Below are 20,917 nucleotides of genomic sequence, written 5' to 3' on the forward strand. Positions count from 1 at the left end.
GAAGTGAAGGAAAGAAAAAGAAAGAGAAGAAAGAGGAGAGAAGGAGGAGAGAAAGAGGAGAGAAAGAGGGGAGGGCGAGATGGAGAGATGGGGAAGGTGGAGTTAAGTGGATTTATTTTTAATATCTGAACCTAAAACCCTGACCTGAAAAATGTGACAGTAAGATGAAAAAACAACTGTGTGTGCACCTGTGTGACGTCATCAGGCAACGCAACCATCTGAGCAATGAGAAAAGGAACGATCGTTTCCAGAACAGTTAGCACTACCCAATCAGAGACGAGGTTCTGGAAATGTTTATAATTTTACCTGTCCTGTATATGTCCTCATACAGAGCTAATTTTTCCTGTTTCATTTCTCCACATGGCTGCCCGCCTGCTTGAGGAATAATGAGATGAGGAGAGACAAGCGATCCATCCTGGCCGGCCACCTCCTGCTTAACCGGATGCCTACACCATGATGGACATTATTACATAACTTATCTTTTATATTCGGTCTAAATGGACATTATTGCATCTTTTACATTCTGTCTACATTCTGTCTATATTGTTGTTGTTGTCATGTTGACCGGTGTCGGCCAGAGGAGGATGGGCTCCCCCCCTGAGTCTTGGTTCCTCTCAAGGTTTCTTCCTCATGCAAAAACTAGGGAGTTTTTCCTTGCCACTGTCGCCTTTGGCTTGCTCACTGGGGGCTAGGACTCGGCACTTGTAAAGCTGCTTTGTGACAACAACTGTTGTAAAAAGCGCTATATAAATAAAATTTGATTGATTGATTGATTGAGGTTGCATGTCCAAAACCACGATGCTTCTCCAAAGCTAAGACAAGGCACAATGGTTGAGCAGGGTGGAGCTACCACAGCCTAGTGGTGGAGTCATTCTGATCATTCACCTCACGCAGGTCAATGGTTGTAGAAATGATCGTTTCTTGGCCTGAAGCTTCACCCTGTCTGCTTCATCTGAATGAAAGCTGGAATGAGCTCTTCTGTTTCACCCATAAACCAGTGAAACCAGTGAGACCAATGAGACCATTGAGTGTTTGTGCTCTAGCAGTCCCTCATCAGATGCTATATGAGCACACATAGAAATTGCATTTCCTTGAAGTTTTTTGGGCCCTGTCAAATCAATAGTTATTGTACTTACTAATAATGGTCCATGTTTTATTTATATGAGTTCAGTGGCACTATTAAAGTTGCCATTGGAGGTCTTCCTCAAGTCCTGGAAGAAACTCCTAACTATTTTCAAAAATAGTTAATTACAGCTCCATGTTTATAGTGAAGTCTATACACTTAATACGTAAGGCACAAAGCTCATTTATCAGGAGAAGCTAAATCTATAAATGCAACCCTGAGGTAATTTTGGAGGTAAAATGTCCTGAATGAATAAATCCATTGGCTTGAGTCAGCCATTTTGAAACAGCCCTTAGGAGGCTGTGCAGGAGGTTCAGTGTGTTGTACGGTTTCTCTGCTCCGTGGTCTGGTACATCAACAGCGTGCCATCTGTGACAAACGCCAGATGCAGTTCCGGAAAGTTCCTGGGCCGAGAGGTGTGTCCTCTGCTGAGTGAACTGTTAAGTGTCCATGGTGGAGATGGGCACACACTCACGTGATGGTGTCAATCATGTCCAGGCCCATCTCCACGCAGCAGTGGGCGTGGTCAGCCTTGGGCTGGGTCAGACCCGACACACAGTAATAACAGTCCCCCAGAATCTTGATCCTCCTACAGTGATTCTCCTGTTACACACAGTGGCATAATGGAAAGAATTTTATGCAACAGAGATGGAGGAATCTCCTCAAGTGTGAGACATTGTACATTGTCCCATTAAATTACAGTTTATTTATTTGTTATGTGAACAATTACATTTCCAGTTTATTGAAGACTCTTAACATGACCCAAAAGAACAATGGATTTGATCGTCGTTGCCGACCGCTGGGAAGAGCTGGGGACATGTCCATGGGTTTGTTAGTGTGTGTTTTTGCATATGAATAGTATCAAATACTGCGCAGGGGTTTGGGGATACTCTAGTGCTCAATGAATATGCAAAAGAGGAACAGAGAGGGATAATAAAGAGAGAGAGAGAGAGAGAGAGAGAGAGAGAGAGAGAGAGAGAGAGAGAGAGAGAGAGAGGGGCATTGGCACAATTGCTGTGATAAACTATTGAAGTAGACTTCCTCCTACTCGTGCCTTAGAAAGCAGGACTGAGGGGACCACTATGACGCTCACAACGAGCCTGATGGAGATCACTACTGCCCGTCTAGTCACCTCACCAGCAGATCTGACACTGGTGATCACTACTGCCCGTCTAGTCACCCCACCAGCAGATCTGACACTGGAGATCACTACTGCCGTCTAGTCACCCCACCAGCAGATCTGACACTGGAGATCACTACTGCCCGTCTAGTCACCCCACCAGCAGATCTGACACTGGAGATCACTACTGCAGTCTAGTCACCCCACCAGCAGATCTGACACTGGAGATCAATACTGCCCGTCTAGTCATCCCACCAGCATATCTGACACTGGTGATCACTACTGCCCGTCTAGTCACCCCACCAGCAGATCTGACACTGGAGATCACTACTGCCGTCGAGTCACCCCACCAGCAGATCTGACACTGGAGATCACTACTGCCCATCTAGTCACCCCACCAGCAGATCTGACACTGGAGATCACTACTGCCATCTAGTCACCCCACCAGCAGATCTGACACTGGAGATCACTACTGCCATCTAGTCACCCCACCAGCAGATCTGACACTGGAGATCACTACTGCCGTCTAGTCACCCCACCAGCAGATCTGACACTGGAGATCACTACTGCCGTCTAGTCACCCCACCAGCAGATCTGACACTGGAGATCACTACTGCCCGTCAAGTCACCCCACCAGCAGATCTGACACTGGAGATCACTACTGCCATGTAGTCACCCCACTAGCAGATCTGACACTGGAGATCACTACTGCCCGTCTAGTCACCCCACCAGCAGATCTGACACTGGTGATCACTACTGCCTGTCTAGTCACCCCACCAGCAGATCTGACACTGGAGATCACTACTGCCGTCTAGTCACCCCACCAGCAGATCTGACACTGGAGATCACTACTGCCCGTCTAGTCACCCCACCAGCAGATCTGACACTGTAGATCACTACTGCCCGTCTAGTCACCCCACCAGCAGATCTGACACTGGAGATCACTACTGCTGTCTAGTCACCCCACCAGCAGATCTGACACTGGCGATGACTACTGCCCGTCTAGTTACCCCACCAGCAGATCTGACACTGGAGATCACTACTGCCGTGTAGTCACCCAACTAGCAGATCTGACACTGGAGATCACTACTGCCGTGTAGTCACCCAACTAGCAGATCTGACACTGGAGATCACTACTGCCGTTTAGTCACCCCACCAGCAGATCTGACACTGGAGATCACTACTGCCCATCTAGTCACCCCACCAGCAGATCTGACACTGGTGATCACTACTGCCTGTCTAGTCACCCCACCAGCAGATCTGACACTGGAGATCACTACTGCCGTCTAGTCACCCCACCAGCAGATCTGACACTGGAGATCACTACTGCCCGTCTAGTCACCCCACCAGCAGATCTGACACTGTAGATCACTACTGCCCGTCTAGTCACCCCACCAGCAGATCTGACACTGGAGATCACTACTGCTGTCTAGTCACCCCACCAGCAGATCTGACACTGGCGATGACTACTGCCCGTCTAGTTACCCCACCAGCAGATCTGACACTGGAGATCACTACTGCCGTGTAGTCACCCCACTAGCAGATCTGACACTGGAGATCACTGATGACGTCTAGTCACCCCACTAGCAGATCTGACACTGGAGATCACTACTGCCTGTCTAGCTACCCCACTAGCAGATCTGACACTGCCATCAGCCTTATGCAACATTGAACCTGAGCCCATTGATAGTCCCTTTCAGCATTTGATCTGAGAAAACCCTGCATAACCATGCACATGTATAGACCTAGAGAAGCATGAAACAAGTGTAGCTAAAATCTGAGAAGAGAAGAGAAGAGAAGAGAAGAGAAGAGAAGAGAAGAGAAGAGAAGAGAAGAGAAGAGAAGAACCCTGTCTGGATATGAGATGACAGTCATATGACAGGCAATGCTTCTACTTTAATTGGGCACTTACGTATTAAATTAATTTGGACATTTTAAACCAAGGCCTCCCAGAAGGAAAGAGAGAAGGGAATCATTTGAAATGATTGTGTGTGTGTGTGTGTGTGTGTGTGTGTGTGTGTGTGTGTGTGTGTGTGTGTCTGTGTGTGTGTGTGTGTGTGTGTGTGTGTGTGTGTGTGTGTGTGTGTGTGCGTGCGTGTGTGTGTCTGTGTGTGTGTGTGTGTGTGTGTGTAAAAGAAAAAGAGAGAAGGAGATAGAAAGAGAAAGAGAGAGTGTATGTGTGGTAACATCTGTTGTCTCAGTAAGAAAGATAACTATGGAAAACCCCTTGTCACATCAAACACATACAGACACCCATGCATACACACAGACATAGGCACAGCTACACACACAATTCACAAACACACACACACACACACACACACACACACACACACACACACACACACACACACACACACACACACACACACACACAAAACAGACCATCTGTGCAAAAGAAGACCAGCTGCTTCCAGGGTTTCAAACAAACTTCAAAATGTTAAACTTCTGTGTCTGAGAATATGAGAATAATAATATTCAGAAAGCCTCATAAAATCTACCTACGAAACAAATGAATATTAGTACAGAGTAAAGTGACGTGGTGAACACCAGCAGACATTCAAAGTAGAAGGAGAGAGAGCTGAAGGGTGTGATGGGATGCAGAGGAGAAATAAGAGAGGAACAGAGAACATATTTAACATTCTGTACCACAGAAACATGTGAGCTTCAGTCCAAAAGGAGCTAATGCAAATCTTGAATTTAAATTTAGCTTCACAAGGAGAATAATATTAATCTGCTCGACATTTTTTCTGTACTGTCAAATGGCCGGTGACATTTTAGCAGTATAACTGTAGCATCATAATACACCATGAGGACCATGGAGAGCTCCTAATTGATTCAGCACCATGAACAGCGCACAAGGAGCAGGATTATCAATCAAAGCTACATATAACACATTAATTCCCTTCCAGCTTTATTAGAAGCCACCACCTTGCACTGGCCACTCTATTATGTGCTCCTCACACATGCAGGTAGGTGCACTGTATAGCTTCACAACTGCAGACTGGTGATCTGTCGTCATGTACAATTTGGAAGGTAGTTTGGAATTAATGACCTGAAGAACAGAATGACTAGGACACTTTAGTTAAGTGAATGGCAGTTGATGAGAGCCTCGGTGAGCACGGTGGCTCCCGTATCCCCCCTGTTAGAGCAGCCAGTGTAAGGTGGTAGTTCGTCCTCAGTCACCCTGATGAACGTATGGAAGTTACTGCAAATGAGCATCTGTCAAATGCTGCATGTGAAATTGTATGAAAACAATCAATATTCAAATGCTTACTAGATGTGTTTTTAAAAAATCTGTTGTTTTTACAGTGTATAGTAATGGAATGTGGTGTATTGTGAAGCCATCTGCCTGGGTAGTCAGGCAAATGGTAGCATGTTAGTATGATGAAGACTGAAATGTTAGTATGTGTGGATGCATGGCCAGGATGCACACTCATGCATACACATGCACACACACTACATGGGCACTTACTGTAGCAAGCTCATCAAACTTCCCAAAGAGTTCATTCAGGAGTTTGACCAGCTCCTGCGCTGTACACTGGGATGCCAAGCTGGTGAACCCAACGATGTCTGCAAACAGGATGCTGAAGGGAAATCAAAACACAGGGGCTTTGCTTGACTACCTGCATGCCAGTATCTCCCGCAGTGAAATGACACAAAGGGAAATCATCACCATCACAGAGGGTTTCGCCTGGTTACTGCACATCCCTGCTGCAGCTTAGGACAGTGCAGCTAGGGTCACGACAGTGACTCTATCAGGACAGTGACTGTACCCAGGACTGTCACTCTACCCAGGAGAGTGATTCCACTCAGGACAGTCACTCTACCCAGGACAGTCACTCTACCCAGGACAGTGATTCTACCTGGGACAATGATTCTACCCAAGACAGTCACTCTACCCAGGACAGTGATTCTACCCAGGACAGTCACTCTACCCAGGACAGTGATTCTACCCAGGACAGTCACTCTACCCAGGAGAGTGATTCTACCCAGGACAGTCACTCTACCCAGGACAGTGACTCTACCCAGGACAGTGATTCTACCAGGGACAATGATTCTACCCAGGACAGTCACTCAGTAGCATGGATGTGGAAGCACACCAGTGAGTCAACACACACCAGTGATTCAACACACACCAGTGAACTCACACCAGTCAGTCTACTCACACCAGTCAGTCAACACACACCAGTCTGTTTACTCACACCAGTCAGTCAACTCACACCAGTCAACACACACCAGTCAGTTTACTCACACCAGTCAGTCAACTCACACCAGTCAGTCAACACACATCAGTCAGTCAACTCACACCAGTCAATCAACACACACCAGTCAGTCTACTCACACCAGTCAGTCTACTCACACCAGTCAGTCAACACACACCAGTCTGTTTACTCACACCAGTCAGTCAACTCACACCAGTCAACACACACCAGTCAGTTTACTCACACCAGTCAGTCAACTCACACCAGTCAGTCAACACACACCAGTCAGCCAACTCACACCAATCAACACACACCAGTCAGTCTACTCACACCAGTCAACACACACCAGTCAGTCTACTCACACCAGTCAACACACACCAGTCAGTCAACACACACCAGTCAGTCTACTCACACCAGTCAGTCTACTCACACCAGTCAACACACACCAGTCAGTCTACTCACACCAGTCAACACACACCAGATCAGCACAGACCACAAGACTCACACAGAGTTCCATCTCCAAGCCTTCAGATGTCTCAGCGTGCACTAAATCACCTTAAAATAGACTCATTACACTACAGAACAGAAAAGGACTTTCTCTCAAATCAGACCAGACAGAACTAGACTGTGTTGCACTGTTATAACACAAATTGAACATTATATATCCTGCCTAAAACACATCATCCCTTAATTGACATTTGCCACTTTATTGACTATGTTCTCCTTGTCAAACATGTTTACTATGTGCACTAGCTGTTTGAATTGATATAAAGGTCCCGTCTTGTGCTAATCTTGTTTAGTAGTGCCCTCTCTGTCTTGTACTGCCACTGTGTTATATAGCCGAAGCTTATAGGGGTAGATTACATGAGTGAGCAGCACCGTGTTGTGATCTGTGCTGTGACCAGCGCTGTGTTGTGTGTTTCAATCTGTCCTGTGATGAACACTGTGCTGTGAGTTGTAATCTGTGCTGTGGTCAACACTGTGCTGTGTGTTGTAATCCATACCGTGATTAACAGCCCAAAGAAAATGTGAAATTAGTCAGAATTTATGCAGAATAGGAACAAATTCAGTTGTCTCAAGGAGCATGACGTGGCAAAGAATATCAGATTATTATATTTCATGATATGTGATAAATACTCACCACAATATTTAGAGGGTTTCTGAGAAAAAATGCTTAATTAAGCAAGTATATATAATTCCATAATGGTCTAAAATCCAATCAGGCGTCCCAGCATGGCTGGTTCTCTTCCTCTTCCTCTTCCTCTTCCCTGCTAACATTACCCTCCTCACAAATCACTTGGATAATTTCACAATGCACTTCTTACTTACCATGTATTGCTAAATGAACAATGTCTTGCTAACAGACTGTGATGTAATTTGTCTAAATCTTTGTTTCTGATGAACCAAGCAGCTGGTCAGTCTGACAAAACCCACTGTATGCTGAGAAAAGCCCATCACGATGACATTTATCCTCATTATAACAACTGTCATGGTTGCATCCCCCCCAGTGTCATGGTTCCTATATGCACCATCATATGTGGTTGTATGTGTATGAGTGCATGTGTGTGTGTGTGTGTGTGTGTGTGTGTGTGTGTGTGTGTGTGAGCGTGTTGAAGAGCTGCTGACATCCACTAACTCACTCAGCATTTATATTCCCATTTAAACACAACAGAACTGACACCTACAGTCATGTCTCCAAAAACTCAATGAACTGTCAAAGATCTCTCATTCAAGAATGCAGTCTTGAGATACTGTAGGTAGGCTTTTAGGCCACAAGAGAGATGCTATAAATGACCACTCCCTCTCACTCACTCTCTCTCTCTTTCTTTCTCTCTGTCTCTTTCTCTCTCTCTCATTCTCGTTCTCTCTCTCTCTCTCTCTCTCTTTCTCTCTCTCTCTCTCTCTCTCTCTCTCTCTCTCTCTCTCTCTCTCTCTCTCTCTCTACCTGACATTGTCATGCCGCTGAATGTAGATCTTATGGAAGATTCTTTCTGGTGGCTTAAGAAAGTCCTCCTTCATCTCCATGGCAACATTTCTGGGCAGCAGACTCATTAGGAGGCGTTCCTGTATGAGGAATAATAAACAAATAATAAACAAAGGTTTGAATGACCGGTCCTCACATCTACATCCTCCTCTGACCTCTCATAAATATACTCTCATAAAATGACCATTGAGATAATAACTGTAGCTACTACAGCTTGCAAGATGTGCTACATGTAGATATATTAACACAGCCACTATTATCACACCATCCTCCCCATATGGTACTACAGGACCTATCTACTGTACTGCAGGAGTTATCTACTGTAGTGCAGGAGTTATCTACTGTAGTGCAGGACTTATCTACTGTAGTGCAGGAGTTATCTACTGTAGTGCTTGAAAGAGATCAGGTTTATGATGGAGAATAGAAGTGACTTTTAGATTGGTTTGTGGGGCACTTTTTGACCATGAATTTTGATAACGCCTTTTAATACGAATAAACATTGCATTAATGGAATATCTGTTTCCAATGAAATTAGGAAACAAAGAAAAAGAACTGATAGATCCCCGTGGATGAATATTATGATTTACATGTTATGATGTGTAAGTCTGTTCCTTCTTCTACAAATTCAGATGCAAAAACGTTCAAAAACATCCTGTTTCTCTGGAAACTTACATAGCACTTTATTTATAACACTAGTTAGCTGCGCAAGCACCAAAAATTGCTTGTGTTTTTATTTTTGATTTTAAAAAGAGGAACTGAGCAGACTCTTGCAGGTCAGTCTGGCTGCACCCCAGAGAAATGCACAGGTTTAGATACCTGCTCTCAGCAGAGTTTTGTTGCTGTATGTACAAAACTTACATTTGCATCCACAGCACTGGACATAAAGCCTCGTCCCGAAAGCATTACAGAAGTACTCTGTGGTCTCTATCGACGCCCCATTGACATGTGACAGTAGATAAGGCAGCATTAAGAATGCTATCAGGCTAAAGCCCTGGCTAGAGGGAAAGAAGAAGTGATGGTGTAATGAAGCTATACAGGTGCAATATGGCCTGGTGGAGACACCGCAGCACCAGAAGGAGACGTGTTGAGGCTGATGAGATGAAGATGTCTGATGTGGTTTAGAGCAGGAAGATGTGGTTTGCAGCACAGAGGCCGTCCTTATATCACTTGTAGTGTATGTTGTCAGTGTTTTCATCCCATGAATTTATTCATCCATCTCTCCGTGCATCTATCAGTCCGTTTCACACTCGTGGTAGACACTTGTTTGAGATTTTGCCGGATTGCTCAGAAGGTACATGTGCTCGTAGGCTGAGGAGGGCTGGCTTGATAACTTTCTGATTACTGCTAAGTGGGTGATATCAGTGAGAGATCACAGCTCGGCATTGGAGCTAGTTGGCATGGCGGAGGTAGGTTTCCATGGAAACGCATACAGTTCATCGTCAACCACGCGTTACTAAAAGCAGGTGATGAATGTCTTCTTGATTAAGCGTGTCGCTCCATGTGAGTTGGGGCACCTGCTCCACGAGAGTTTTGAGGCCTGTTTGAAACTCGCTCGAGGTGTGAACGGTACTTCACCTAACTGGAATGTATCTGTGGTACAAACTCAGCTGAAGACAAGAACTGTCTATTGAGATTCTTCATCTCTTCATCTTCTTTCTTTTTTTTTGCAGTATGACATTTGATTTAGAAAGATGGAAAGATGAAACAACGTTCAATTAGTAAAACAAATAACACAAGGCTGACGAGAATGTCAAGTTGATCTCTGTTTCTTCAAGCCATGTGATAGTAGTAATGAGTCCAGGTCAAAGGTCTCCTGCACATCATACCCAAGCACAAACGAAAGTGCTGTTATCTGCGTCGACACCTTCCTCTCTGGGTTTTACACAGAGGCACAAAGTCTAGTACATACTATCGATTTCACAGGGATCTTTGTCAAACTGATGTTTGATGGATATGTTTCCTCAACCTCATCTGCTCCTACAAAGCCATTACACATACCCAAACTATTTCTAGACTATTTAAATTTGAGTATGGCACCTCCCCCACTGTCTTGTCATCCACTGTCAACTGAGTCAAGTCCAGTTGAGTTCAGTGATTTCAGTGACTTCACCAAAGTTGTTACTGAAATATTCCTTTCCTGTACTTGTTTGTACATTCATTATTAAATATAAATTAATTTTGTTATACTTTTTAATAATAATACTTATAAAATACATATCATTTATATTAAGTATACTATTCAGTATATTAATTGCATTTACTAAATAGGCTGGTTTTCCAACACAGTTCCAACAAAATTGGAATATAACTGTTTCACCCACTGGCTTTGAACATTTGATTAGACAGTGGCTGAAACATTAACATTTGTAGATAAAAATGCTTATTTTAGTATTTCCAAGTGCATGCATGATCTTAAGGTTTGTTTTTCTAATTAAAAAGTTAAGCTAAAACACAACAATGGAAAGCGTGTAGAACACTGAAGTCATTACCAAACACTGGCTTGGTTCATTAGTCATTACCAAACACTGGCTTGGTTCATTTGTCATTACCAAACACTGGTTTGGTTCATTTGTCATTACCAAACACTGGCTTGGTTCATTAGTCATTACCAAATACTGGCTTGGTTCATTTGTCATTACCAAACACTGGTTTGGTTCATTTGTCATTACCAAACACTGGTTTGGTTCATTTGTCATTACCAAATACTGGCTTGGTTCATTTGTCATTACCAAACACTGGTTTGGTTCATTTGTCATTACCAAACACTGGTTTGGTTCATTTGTCATTACCAAACACTGGCTTGGTTCATTAGTCATTACCAAATACTGGCTTGGTTCATTTGTCATTACCAAACACTGGTTTGGTTCATTTGTCATTACCAAACACTGGTTTGATGCTGGGTGCCTCCAGGAACACTGCTGAAACCACAACTTTACAACAGCTGTGGTATCACCCAGCCTCAGCTACCTTCATGAATATGAAAAACTAGATCTCTGTTGGTTGGTACTTGAATGTTTTCCCTGATTGAAACACCATTCAGACTCCATTTCCTATGGCCAGTGAATGACAATGACCATTTTAAAAAACAATTAACTTTTATGGTTCTCTTTTCTCCTAACAGACCACTTTACCTCTATTGAAACTCCCATGAGTGTCCACTTAATGAGCACTGTTGGAGTTGTGGGGTCGATTGGTGTCATGAGGTGCACCGAAGAGCAAAATACAATTGTGGCGTTGAGTATACATTAGCTTATATTCGTCAAGGTGTTTAGTGTGTGTGTGTGTGTGTGTGTGTGTGTGTGTGTGTGTGTGTGTGTGTGTGTGTGTGTGTGTGTGTGTGTGTGTGTGTTGTGTTGTTAGTGTGTGTTAATGTATAGAGTGGGTGGTGTTACCTTCTATTTGGGGAGTTTGGTAGGTAGGAGGTGGATGAGTCATGTGCAAACAATTATAACCAATTTCAGTCGCTAAGGAACAAGGAGAAAGTGTCATCTCTAGTGTAGTTGGGAAGAACACACAGTGCATCTCCTTCTCTCAGCTCTGCCTAGTTAATTAACAAATCAGCCCTTGATAATCCACTCAAACTCACACAGCCTTGGATTTTCATTGGTAACAAACTAGCTGGTGGGAAATATTTTATTAAAAAGTCTTTATTTTTTTAATAATCTTCCAAAAAATCTAATTCGTGCACATTATTAACTTTGGGAACGGTAATGTAAAAAATTAATTATTGAATACTAATACATCTTTATCTGTTGTAGAAGGATTTGTGCTACACTGTGAGTTTAATGCTATGTTCATGTCCCATTTTATATGCACTGTGTGTACTGGTCAGTTTCTCCTTTAATGGCTTTATAGCTGTGTATGATCAGAATGCTAATTCAGTGAGCACACTAACCTTGCACTTCAGATCTCAATCACATCACTTTGTGTGTGTGTGTGTGTGTGTGTGTGTGTGTGTGTGTGTGTGTGTGTGTGTGTGTGTGTGTGTGTGTGTGCGTGCGTGTGTGTATGTGTTTGCGTTTATGTGTGTACATGTGTCTGAGTGTATGTGTTTGCAGATAAGCTTGACCTTTAAGGTAGTCAGGGGCAATGAAAGCAATCTTGCAAGGTAATTACCTGTCAAAAATTGTGACTTTTTAACTTGAGAGAGAAAATGAGATATCTGATCATTTGATTTCAAACAAGCCTGTGTACATCTGTGTGTGTTTGTGTGTGTGTGTGTGTGTGTGTGTGTGTGTGTGTGTGTGTGTGTGTGTGTGTGTGTGTGTGTGTGTGTGTGTGTGTGTGTGTGTGAGCATGCGTTCAAAAGCATATACCTGTATATATCTGAATGTATATGCATGTGTGTGTGAGCATGTTCAAATACATACAGCTGTGAGTGTGTGTATGTGAGTCTACATGAGACCTGTTTTTCATTTTCATCCTCCAGTTGCAGGCGTTCTTGGATGCAGTTCCTGGCCTGGAGGAAGGCCCTCCTCTGGGCACGCTCAGTAAGGACCCGCACGAACACACCACACAGGTTGACACCAGCCAGCAACACTGCATTTGCCAGTAACTACAGAAACATAGAGAAAATACAGTCATCTTTCAACGTGACATCTGTGCTTTTGTGTGATGACTGTGTGTGTGTGTGTGTGTGTGTGTGTGTGTGTGTGTGTGTGTGTGTGTGTGTGTGTGTGTGTGTGTGTGTGTGTGTGTGTGTGTGTGTGTGTGTGTGTGTGTGTGTGTGTGTGTGTGTGTGTTTACATGACTGGGGTCTGGCAAGAGTAACAGAGGGCTGGAGAGGGGAAGGGAGGGAGAAGTGAAAGAGGGGAGTGACTTGCACAAAGAGGGGAGTGGCTTGCACAATGAGGGGAGTGGCTTGCACAAATATGGCTTACTGGGCTCCTTTTTTCCCAGTCTATCCTGTGATAAGAAGCTGTAACACATAAAGTGAAGTAAACCGATATATTACAGTGCTCAACAGTGCGCAACAGTGCTCAACAGCCTTGTTGATGTTAAGAAAAAGATATTAGGAGCTCTTCATTTGAGAGAACAATAAATTAGTGAATTAAAATTAGTTGAGAGGTTTGCCTATTTGTTCGTGTTCCTGGGCCTCCACTGTATTTAGTTCATGAGGAGAATAAAGAGATCCTCCCCTTTTGTGCCCTCAGTAGCCATTCACAGATTACTTTCCCAATCCCAGGCTAAGACCATTGTAAGAGGCCTTATGAGAGTGTCTAAGAGTGTAAACCTAGAATAAAGCTATTCATTATCACAAGTACTTGGTCGGTGGACTGGCAGGTCAAATTAAAGAGAGCTGTCGGTTGATTGTGTAAAGGGCATTACTTATTGATCTGTAATTATGGATTGGGCAACGTCTTTAGCCTTTGTGATGCCTGAAAAAGAGACAGAGAAGTCGGTTCTGCTAGTTGGGACCGCCACTGTGATTTGTCCCAGTGACAGAGTGGTAGCCACTGATCAGAAGTAATTGGAAGCCAACTGGCCCTAACAATACTAGTGGAGTAATTTCTCTCCACTAATTTTGAACTAATTTTCAACATTAAAAGACTTTCCTCAGTTTCACAAGACATACAGACATAATGCATCATTGTGCTGTAGTGTGATGTTAAACCTAGAGTGTCTAGAATAAAATGACCTACTGTGTAAAAAAATTAGTACTGTGCAAAAGTCTTAGTCACCCCAGAGATTCTAAGACAGTTTTCAGCATTGACTGTATCCAGCCAGGCATTTCAGCACCCACACCTCCAACGCTGCATGTTTTATCATGATGACAACTTCAAAAACATTGAACCATCAAGACACCCATCTGTCCAGTGTCAGAATGGAGAGAAGAGAGCCCTGTTCTGCACGGACCTGACCCGTCACTGTCACTGAGGCCACACACAGAGCAGCCAATGGCAAAGGAGGAAGCTGAGAACAAATGACCATATTCTCATTTTCTTAAAGTAAATACATACTTAAGAAGCTTTGAATACAGTTATGGTGCCTGAGACTTTCACATAGTACTGTAAGAAGTAAGATCTGTTCTGTAAGATGTTCATAATGTAAAAATAGTTCCACCATGTGATTAAATGAATCTAAAACATTGGTCCAAAGTATTCTGGGGAAAGAACAGAAGATCACTAAAGGAAGGAGTGATATTCTAACAAAGGGTCTCACTGGTACACTTGCAAACATAGAGCTTTATGTAAACCGAGCCCTTCGGGGGTCGATTGCTTCGTTCTTCTGTTGAGGATGATCACAGAGATCATTAGTCACTAGGGTAATCAGAGTGAATTTCTGTTACTGTAGTTTCTCTTTACCAAACAACATTACCTTTATGGAAACGAAAACACTGCTTCAGTCACAATAAATAAATGTTCACTGTAATTTAGTAAACAATTAGTTATAAGAACACAAAATGAGAGGTGTTCTCAGTTCATTATGTTCCACTAATGTTTTATTAGTGGTTTACATTTCTTTAGTATACTTTCATTTTACAGGTTTACTGGGAAGTTGTATAATATCCCATTTTCATTCCTATATAAAACATTTAAATGATTTTTCATAATTCATTAAAAGTATTGAAAGTAGTCTTGTAGTGGGTACAAAAATAAAAAATGTAAGAATGTAATATTCAGTGGTTATAATAGACTGTGTATTATTTATTATTGTCAGATGAGTGTATATATATATATATATATATATATATATATATATATATATATATATATATATATATATATATATATGAAAAATATATATAAAATATATATATTTAAAATTTATAGCGAAGAGTGAAAACTGAGGTTCCAATCAAATGAAACACTAGTGAAACCCAGAGATCGCAATAGTAACAGAGTTGATGAGTTGTGATAGCCATGTGATAGCCGTTGTCACGCTCTCTAAACTCCACGGAGCGCCACATCTGCCCACGGTCACAGTTTATTTTTTGGGATCATCGATTTGAATTTTAATACAAACTTACTTGCAATGTCTAGTGTGTGTAGTCAGCAATCCCCAAGGCGTTAGTTTCGATTTACGGACAGTTGTTTCACTTATACTACTGAACGGACTGCTGGAAGCCCGTCAATCTTTTCTGTATTTCTAACCGCATCCTTGACAGTCGGTTTGAACTTTTCAGACATTCAAAGTAAAGATATTTAAACACACATTGTAATGTATTTTAATGAAAGTAAAGAGTGTCCTAACGATGGACAATTCCGTGAGTTTTAGGGGACGTGATCTCCCTCGCGCTGCTGAAGTGTCAGCGCGTTTTGCGCGCTCGCGCGTGAAGATGTCCGCCTCGTGCTGGGCTCGTCCCTCCCGTGTCTGTCATAATGCACGTGCACCGTGGGCACGGGATATAAACAACATGGAAGTTTATGCGTTATCGACCAAATAGTTCTCTGCAACAGAACATATACACAATCACTTGGAACCCTTTTATGATTAAACGTCCAAAGGACGAAAACAACGGAGCTTACCGGAGTCCAGACCCGTGGTCCGCGTGCAGTTACGGACGTCGCGGTGACAATGAAGTGGGATGCGGCCACCAGGATTCCGAACAAGACGGCCAAAAGTGTCCGCACCGGTAGGAGGGAGTAAGCGACGAACGTCACGAGCATTAACTGCCACACACCTTGCTCAGGTGCCGTAGACGTTGCATCAGGTCCGTGTGCGCCATGCGCCCCGTGTTGCGCTCCGGGACCAATTGCGAGAGGAAACGGGCAACAAAGCAAAGCGAAGGTGAAACTAAAGAGGAGAGCGAGCCGTGCTATTTGCTGCAGCTGCGTCACCTGTAAATATTTCACGTTGGTGACGATGAAGAGTGAAGTGAAGATGACGCAGTGCACCGGGTGCGAGCCCTTGGAGACGGTGAAACGCGAACCGGCGGACAGCAGCTCGACCAGCGCCAGCGCCGACGCGGCGAGGATGAGCACGGCCAGCGCTTTGAGCGTCGCCGTCTGCTCCAGCTTCAGGTTGTACTTCTGGAAGAGACTCTCGAGCTCCTTGCAATCGAATTCATCCTCGCAGGGGATGCGCGCCAACGGTGTCCCGGCCAGACAGCGAGTTTTTCTCCGCCGTGTTTGGACTCTGGGAAACGGAACTTCCTCCATACCGGGGCCATTCATACATTCGGACCCGGCGCGGCACTGACTCCTTACGAACACCTCACGTCTTGATTTCCCGTTGACATTAGATTATGCACTGTCCCGCCTTTTATGGAGTGCGTGCTGCGGGTGGAGATGGCTTGAAGCTGGTTAGTCTAACGTCTAATCGGCTGCACGCGCCACCATCCACAGGTTGGTGACTGCTGTCTGTGGTGGAGAGAGCGAAATAACGAACGCAACACGCGCAAGCAGCACCCGCCTCCGCTATCCTCTCTCCCCTCCCTCCGCGTGACGGTCTCCAGGGTTTCGGCCACCCGTGGCGCCTGCAGTTTGTTCGGCCCCAGAATGAGGTTAACATCTACAGTGCGTAGCCGGGACTCCCCTCTCTGCATCCCACGACCGCATCTCAGCCCCGCGCTTAGCTCGAATCACGCCTGCGCAACATCGGCTTGAGAAGCAAGGCACGTCTCTCGGTCCTCAACCGCCCGCCCCCCTCCGTAGCCCCCTACCTCTCCAAAAAAAAGACATCACATCAGTTCTGACAGACGCATGTGTTAGCTAAAGAGCTATACTCTGAGGATGAAGAACACTCCCCAACCTCAAAAATACGTATAGGCTCGTTTGCTAAACGAAAACTGGGACAAGTGCGGTTTTGATTTTTGATGTGAGCTCATGGCAAGAGATATCAGATGAATGAGACAGAAATAACCCGGGAGATTTTCCCCGCCGCGCTGACGGGATGCTGTACAGTGTTATAAATAGAAGTCGGTCCTGATGAGAGGAATCGCATCATGGCCTTTTAATTAAGCGCTTTAATTCCAGCTCGAGCCTTTGTTTTGAGCACCGTTTGAGCCCGAGCAGCGCTCCGTTACCAATCCGGTGAAGGAGCAGGTGTTTCGGATTACTGATCGCATTCATCTATTATTCTCGCACATCTGTCACTAAATTGATTATCACCGAGCGTCTAAGTGGATTTTTACATTGGTACAATAAGGTTCAGGAGACGTGCGTACCATACTATTAATGATGAGTTTCTCGCGCATTCATTAGGCATATGTTAATTGGTCCGCCGAGGGGCCGATTGAAATCGCATCTCTAATTCTACACTAGAGCAGTCATTCAGAAAAGTGCATTGAAATATATCGTGAACCGAGAGTGAACCATCAAGACTTCAGACAAAAGTCCATGTCACATCACAAAAGAACCACATACATAGAATATACGTGAAAGATCAGAATTTTATCTTAACATTTGAGTGAACCGTATTTGAGCATTTGAGTGATATCCCTCACACAGCCCTCAGAGTTCACCATCACATATGGAATTCAAGGGGAGTGTCCAGTAGGCTATTATTAGGGCTAAGTTTTAAAGTTTGGTCAGAAGTAAATTACAAATGCTCATCAATTTTTCTTGGCACAATGAAAAATACTCTAATCATATACTGATAGCATTGCGTAGAGATCTTTGACACTGATTTTCTTTTTCTTGTCACAGTTGCTAGGGCTAGCACACGAGCATTGTCCCATTGCCAAGACAACACAGTGTAAATTCACGTATTGCGGTAATGAGGAAGCATCTTCCTGAGCGCACCCCACAGGCTGTCTGTGGCATTTCCATCAGACGGGCAGGTCGGCGAAGGTCTGACTGTGTGGTTTAACTCCTGCTCATCTCTCATCTTCCCAGTTGAAGTTTGTACTCTTGTTTGTTTTGTGATAACACCAGAGGGTTCTGCACCAATGGCTCGGGTACAGACATGGCGTCTCGTAGTTCTGGGACCGGTAACCCCCTGAAATGCAACCTACACTTGTGATTCTCTAACTGTGCTCCGTGGATAATTCCACTGTGGTTTCTGTGCTCCGTGGATAATTCCACTGTGGTTTCTGTGCTCGGTGGATAATTCCACTGTGGTTTCTGTGCTCGGTGGATAATTCCACTGCGGTTCCCACACCATGACCAGTGGGTAATTCACTGGGTCACTCTGAGCCCGCTGGACTCGTTTCAGGATTGGCTCAGGGAAGCATCCAACCTGCGAGCTGCATGGATTTCCTTTTTGCCTTTTTGGGTGTTCATGGCTATCATGTCTCCATGTCCCAAGTGTAAGAGCAGGCAGCATAATAAAGACAATTTGTCATCTTTCATAAGTAAACCCTATAATGGGACTATAACGTAGAGAGCACAGAAACACAGGGAAACATGGGGGTGGGGTGTGGGGGGGATTTGCTCTCTATTGATGTGTGCACAAATCTTTGTCTCTGTCCTTCTCTCCAAACACATACACACACAACTTCCAAACAATACTAAAGTAACCACAGGGTAACAGAGATAACTTTCCTTTTTCGTACTTTGCAAAGATGCTCACCTGGGCCCTCTGTCATATATACATTCTCTTTTACTCTCAGGGAATGTCTTCACGGAGAAGAATAACTCCAAGAACAGGCGACAGCCAGGTGATCACCTCATAATGTCTCCTTAGCAAGAGGAGCTCCATAATGTGTGTGTGTGTGTGTGTGTGTGTGTGAGAGAACATGGAGCGAGACAGCAAAGTAATGAGAACAGACAGCCTTACACACACCAGTCTACTTGCATTATATTTGGATAGTAACTATTCGCAAGGCGTCACACATTCACACATTTGCAATGTTAAGACACACAAACACGCGTACCCACAAATCCTCACACGCGCAAGATGACAGCTTGCATTTTGGAGCCTCTGTCCCTCCTCCTGGTTGGCAGATGGGGGTGGTGTTTCCATAGTAACAGAGACAGGAAGCTCCCCACACCCTTCCAATTACATCGTGTGTGCTGAGGTAGGCCACGTTCTCCATCACCAATAGAGATGCATGGGTGTAAGTCCACACGGACGCACACGTACACACACACACACACAAACACTCAAAGACAGCACAGGTACCTGAGGGGGATGTTAGAAACGGCATATTAGAGGAAGAGAGAGAGGAAGTGAGAGAGGGAGAGAGAAGGTAAATAGAAACACATGGTTTATGCTGAACAAAGTCTTCGGGCAGACACACACACACATATACACTCACTGTTAACATTGGTTCCACAAGTAGACAACAAGTAAATAATACCAAATGCATGTCCAGGTAACACTTGAAATATCACTGTCAGCTAACCCAGCTAACTTTCTTTTAATTCTTTTAGATTCCTCAGATCCAGATATGGGTCACTTCCTGTGACATGGGTCACTTCCTGTGGGTGAAACTGACTATTCCTGGAATGAGTCACGTAACTCCTGCCCTTTAGTAAAAAGACACAAACCTACATACATACACACAAACACACACACACACACACACACACACACACACACACACACACACACACGCATACACATGTGCATACACACACGCGCATGCACACACAGGATTCTAACCAAAATAGAATGTACATTAATACTGCATCTCAAAAACCTGGAGATAATTTTGCAAGGATAAAAAAACAAGCCATTTGACAACTGTTGAGCCCTAGTAGCAACTGAATTCTGAACTGGATTAATGGGGATTGTGTGGTGTTCACACACATGACCTCACACAGCTGTTATGAGTGACTGTGTTTGTAAAGATGGAGGACACTGAGAAGGACCCTGCAGCAGCAGGTGATATATCAGCTGTAGACAGAGGAGCGTCATGCCCCGTCGTCCTTACACACCTCACTTACTGCATGAGTCGCAGGGCGTTTTCAGATATCTATCCATCCATCTATTATCTTTACCACTTTATCCTGCCGGTCAGGGTTTAGAGTGACCTAACACACATCTGTGGGACTGTGGGAGGAAACCGGAGTACCTGTGGAAAACCCACACAAGTGCTCCACACAGAATGGACCGGACTGGGAACCGAACCTTGCTGTGAGGTGACAGTGGTAACCATAATGCCGTTTTCATGTGCTGTCATGTGAGGGTCGTCTTTATCATACATTTCTAACAGGACCAAAACGTGAGCCATTATTACAACAAGTCTGAGCCTATTGATTTGAATTCTCCCTTGTAGTTATGACTATCTGAATACTGTAATGATCGTAGAAACTGCGTCCTGACTGGTTGATGTGTGTACAGGATATGCCTGTGCTTGGAAACTGCGTTCTGATTGTTTGATGTGTGTACAGGACCTGCCTGTGCTTGGAAACTGCGCCTTGATTGGTTGATGTGTGTACAGGATGTACCTGTACTTGGAAGCTGCATCTTGATTAGTTGAGATGTGTACAGAATGTGCCTGTGCTTGGAAACTGCATCCTGATTGGTTGATGTGTGTACAGGATGTGTCTGTGCTTGGAAACTGTGTCCTGATTGGTTGATGTGTGTACAGGATGTGCCTGTGCTTGGAAACTGCATCCTGATTGGTTGATGTGTGTACAGGATGTGCCTGTGCT

General features: G+C 44.2%; 1 protein-coding gene and 1 long non-coding RNA gene across 9 annotated transcripts in view; one reads left to right on the forward strand and one right to left on the reverse strand.

Moving 5' to 3' along the window:
- Positions 1 to 763, forward strand: part of LOC143522975 (uncharacterized) — a 24,765-nt gene extending 24,002 nt beyond the window's left edge. For all 3 annotated transcript variants that reach the window (XR_013133190.1, XR_013133188.1, XR_013133189.1), the window contains exon 6: positions 1 to 763. This exon is cut by the window's left edge and continues 251 nt beyond it. This is a non-coding gene — a long non-coding RNA (uncharacterized LOC143522975).
- Positions 1 to 16,976, reverse strand: part of adcy1a (adenylate cyclase 1a) — a 49,027-nt gene extending 32,051 nt beyond the window's left edge. For 3 of the 6 annotated variants that reach the window (XM_077017018.1, XM_077017017.1, XM_077017020.1), the window contains exons 1-5: positions 15,902 to 16,970; positions 12,838 to 12,987; positions 8,394 to 8,512; positions 5,719 to 5,830; positions 1,599 to 1,726 (exon numbers count right to left, since the gene is read on the reverse strand). In XM_077017018.1, coding sequence (XP_076873133.1) covers positions 1,599 to 1,726; positions 5,719 to 5,830; positions 8,394 to 8,512; positions 12,838 to 12,987; positions 15,902 to 16,549 — 1,157 coding nt within the window. In that variant the 5' untranslated portion in view covers positions 16,550 to 16,970. Of the gene's footprint in view, positions 1 to 1,598; positions 1,727 to 5,718; positions 5,831 to 8,393; positions 8,513 to 12,837; positions 12,988 to 15,901 lie in introns of all 6 variants that reach the window. The other 3 variants (XR_013133186.1, XM_077017019.1, XR_013133187.1) reach the window with 2 other exon arrangements.
- Between the last annotated feature and the right edge of the window lie 3,941 nt (positions 16,977 to 20,917).

The sequence above is a fragment of the Brachyhypopomus gauderio genome, chromosome 9 (assembly GCF_052324685.1).
Source record: "Brachyhypopomus gauderio isolate BG-103 chromosome 9, BGAUD_0.2, whole genome shotgun sequence".
NCBI classification, from domain to species: Eukaryota; Metazoa; Chordata; class Actinopteri; order Gymnotiformes; family Hypopomidae; genus Brachyhypopomus; species Brachyhypopomus gauderio.